The following is a 3345-nucleotide window of genomic DNA, read 5'->3' as shown; positions in this document are numbered from 1 at the left end:
AAGAAGGATGATAGGAGAAGGTGATGAGAGGTTATGCTGATGTGTGCATCCAAAGTGGTAAAAAATTTGCCACGCAAGCTTTCCAATGTTCACACCACCAAAAAGCACCAGAAATCCCCAATTACCTTGTCAGTGAAATGAAATTAAAACTTAATGCTCATTTTGATACAAATTGAAAAGTTAGTGCTCAAACTGAAATAGACTCAAAGTTCGGTACCCACTAAAAAAATTTATTGACTCCAAAACCCGAAACTTTGGGTAGAACCACCCACCCCATGGAGGCACAACCGACATGTAAGGCCATGATGAGGAGACATAAATCAAAGGTGCTAGGAGGCAAAAGCAACTCATTTTCAAGGCCACAACATCATGCCCAAAAAACTACTTAGGCCAATGCAAATCCTATTGTTTTGAGGCCTCCATAGAGAGATAAAGAAGGTGATGGTGTAAAGAAAAGGAGGATATGGATTCCCACAGGTGGCAGAATTCCTTGAACTCATGTTGAATTGTGTCTTCAAAATGGTGACTACAAAGATTTTTGTGTAGAATTTTGTCAAACTATGAGGCTGTGTAAAAAAAAAAAAATTTTGTAATGCTATTGATAGCTATTGTTTGACTATTGGAGTGATGTTTCTCATACCTGCTGCCATCCATGGAGTTGTAAGCACTCAAATTTCCCAATTCTTAATGAATTGCATATCTTTTGTCCAGTTTCAATCTATTTTCCTTCTTTCATTTCCTTTCCCTCTCTTGGGTATTTTGTTCTCCTTTCAATATCACAGTGTTATATAGTTAATGATTTAATTAATTTCCTACTGCATTGTTGTCTCAAATTTTAAATTTAGTCATTGGTTTGCTACTGCAAAAATTTTTCAAATGTTAAATTTTGTTGTTTATTCTTTGCTAAAATATGTGTTAGTGTGTTAAAACACAACTTATGTGATGAATTGGTGTTTAGTTCTATTATCAGTTAGATGGTAATTATGTATACGCTTGCTTAATTTGAAATTGACTTAATACTGAACATGGATTTAATTATGTGATGAAGATGACTTAATTATGCGGTGAATTAGTTTAAAAAATTCCAAAAATATAGGTTAAATTGAATCTCTTAGTCAACTTGACGAAGAAAAGCCTCCCTTTCCCCATCCAAACAAGAAGAGATAAAATCTAGGGCATTTAAAAAAAAATAGGTTAATTTATTACCTTCCGCTTTCTTTTTTAATTGAAACACATGTAATTTGAAGAATAACTTCTACACGGCTGCTATCGCATTAAAAAAAAAAATCTCTTTAGTTGAAAGAATAGATAAAATGCCTTCATTTATTTTTGTAAATTGAAACACATGTAACGTGTATAATACCTTCACAAACCATGTTCATCAAGCTTGACAAATTAGGACATATTTTGGCTACTCATCCATGAGGATTTATGTAAACCAAAAGAAAAAAAAACCCAAAGTGATTTGTTGGTTGAGGATTCACAATGCTTTGACGCTTTTGAAAGGGGGATTAATGCCCAACCACCTGGAGATGCTTCCTTATCCCCAGTTCCCTGGTTGTTGCAAACTCTCCCAATGAAGAGTGAAGAAGACAAAGGTGATGTGGTTGTGTTTAATATGACGTGACCATTCTCCCATGACCTGTCGGTTGATGCATGACATGGGCATTCCAACCAACCATGCCAACGTGTAAGGGTTAAGGTGACTCATCTTTCCGGCTGCCAATTAAGCAAAAGGGCGCAGAAAATCATAGGGTGACTAGCTAGGGTAATTCTTTCAAAGATAAATGATCAAATTGATTCAAATTAAAGTTTGATGACGGATTTGAAAATAAAATAAAGATGAGTGACTCCTCAAAAAATTTACTCTAAGCATGTACAAAGCCACCACAGCATAACCTTTTTTCTACTTATTTTTTATAGGAAACCCTCCAAAGTTCCTATAAATACCTCATCTCCCTCCCAATTCCCATTCCATATCTCAACACTAATCCACTAAAGTGTTCTTAAAGATGATGATGGCCATCAAACTCCGTATATTTCTCCTATGCCTTCTCATTTTCACCATCCTTTCATGCATGGAGCTCAGGTCTCTATATTTATTATCTCCTTCTCTTATTTCTCTCTTCTTTATAATTTTTATATTAAAATGTTCTATTGTATATTAAACTTTCAGGCCGGACATTCCCTAGTACCAACTCCAACACTAACTGCTCAACCGGTCAGCCATCCCATGGTGAGTTTTCAAGGTCCAAAATAATATTTTCTTCAGAGTTATTTGAATATACTTTCTATAAACTTATAACTTTAACCATTAAATTTATGAAAATTTTTTTTTCTCAACATTCTCTTGGTTTCTTTCTTCCATACAGTATCGGGTGGCACAAGGAAGCCTTCAGCCAGAAGGTAAGCTTGCCAGAATTAATATTGTTATAAATGATATTGTTGGAAAAAGTTGCTCAATAGCGAAGAAGAACTGCGATTGGACTGTTACTTTTAAGGTTAATTAAATATTGTATGCTGTGTCAGTTATGTTATTTTTTTTGAACTCTTTTGTCTCTCTATATATTCAATCATGTTTGTATTAAGTTCTCAAGCTAATTTGAGTAATAGCTTCAAGTATCTTTTCTCAATCTTTTCCTTGTGCTGCTGTGAGTGAATACATTAGTTCTCATTCTTCTTTGTTCTATCAGATATTATATTTATATCTGTTACTGTAACTCTAAAAAATTATGGAGTTTGAATTAATAAATTATGATAAAATCATTTATTTAATTATTTATTTTCGTTTTTGGGTAGAGTGTCCGGGGAGATGCACAGAGAGATGCTCGGCGACTCAGTATAAAAAGCCATGCATGTTCTCTTGTGAGAAATGTTGTGCAAAGTGCCTGTGTGTGCCACCAGGAACTTATGGGAACAAGCAGTCTTGCTCTTGCTATAATAACTGGAAGACTAAGACAGGAGGACCAAGATGCCCTTGAATATATATATATATATAGTGTGTGCGTATGTATGTATATATATATATATGTTAATATCTTTCTCGTGAATGCTTTTTTTCTTCTACCATGTTTTTGTATGGCTTCTTTCGGTCTAGTTAAATATTTTGAGTTCATATGTAATGGTTAGTTGTGCGTACCATTCAATATTTTGTTTGTGAGAATATTTGAGAGATTGACCAGAATTCAGATAGAATATTTATTTTATTTTTTTAAAGAAAAAATAAATGTTGCACAATAAAAGAGTTCCGTTCTTTTTTTTTTAAATTTAAAACATGCTTATTTTTCACCAACAAATGTATACCACAAACGTAGTAGTCAAAGACGTGAGGACAGCGATAAATTG

The 3345-nt window shown here is 33.8% G+C and overlaps 1 protein-coding gene across 1 annotated transcript; it reads left to right on the top strand.

The window, feature by feature from the left end:
* The first annotated feature begins 1931 nt into the window (after positions 1-1931).
* On the top strand, positions 1932-3122 carry LOC120273921 (protein GAST1-like). Its single transcript, XM_039280665.1, has 4 exons — positions 1932-2089; positions 2177-2236; positions 2373-2406; positions 2800-3122. Exons 1-4 carry the CDS (start codon positions 2048-2050, stop codon positions 2979-2981), a joined length of 318 nt encoding a protein of 105 aa, XP_039136599.1. The 5' UTR covers positions 1932-2047; the 3' UTR covers positions 2982-3122.
* Positions 3123-3345: the final 223 nt, after the last annotated feature.

Source organism: Dioscorea cayenensis, chromosome 12 (assembly GCF_009730915.1).
Source record: "Dioscorea cayenensis subsp. rotundata cultivar TDr96_F1 chromosome 12, TDr96_F1_v2_PseudoChromosome.rev07_lg8_w22 25.fasta, whole genome shotgun sequence".
NCBI lineage: Eukaryota > Viridiplantae > Streptophyta > Magnoliopsida > Dioscoreales > Dioscoreaceae > Dioscorea > Dioscorea cayenensis.
The sequence above is the reverse complement of the archived record's forward strand: the minus strand, read 5'-3'. Positions and strand labels throughout refer to the sequence as shown.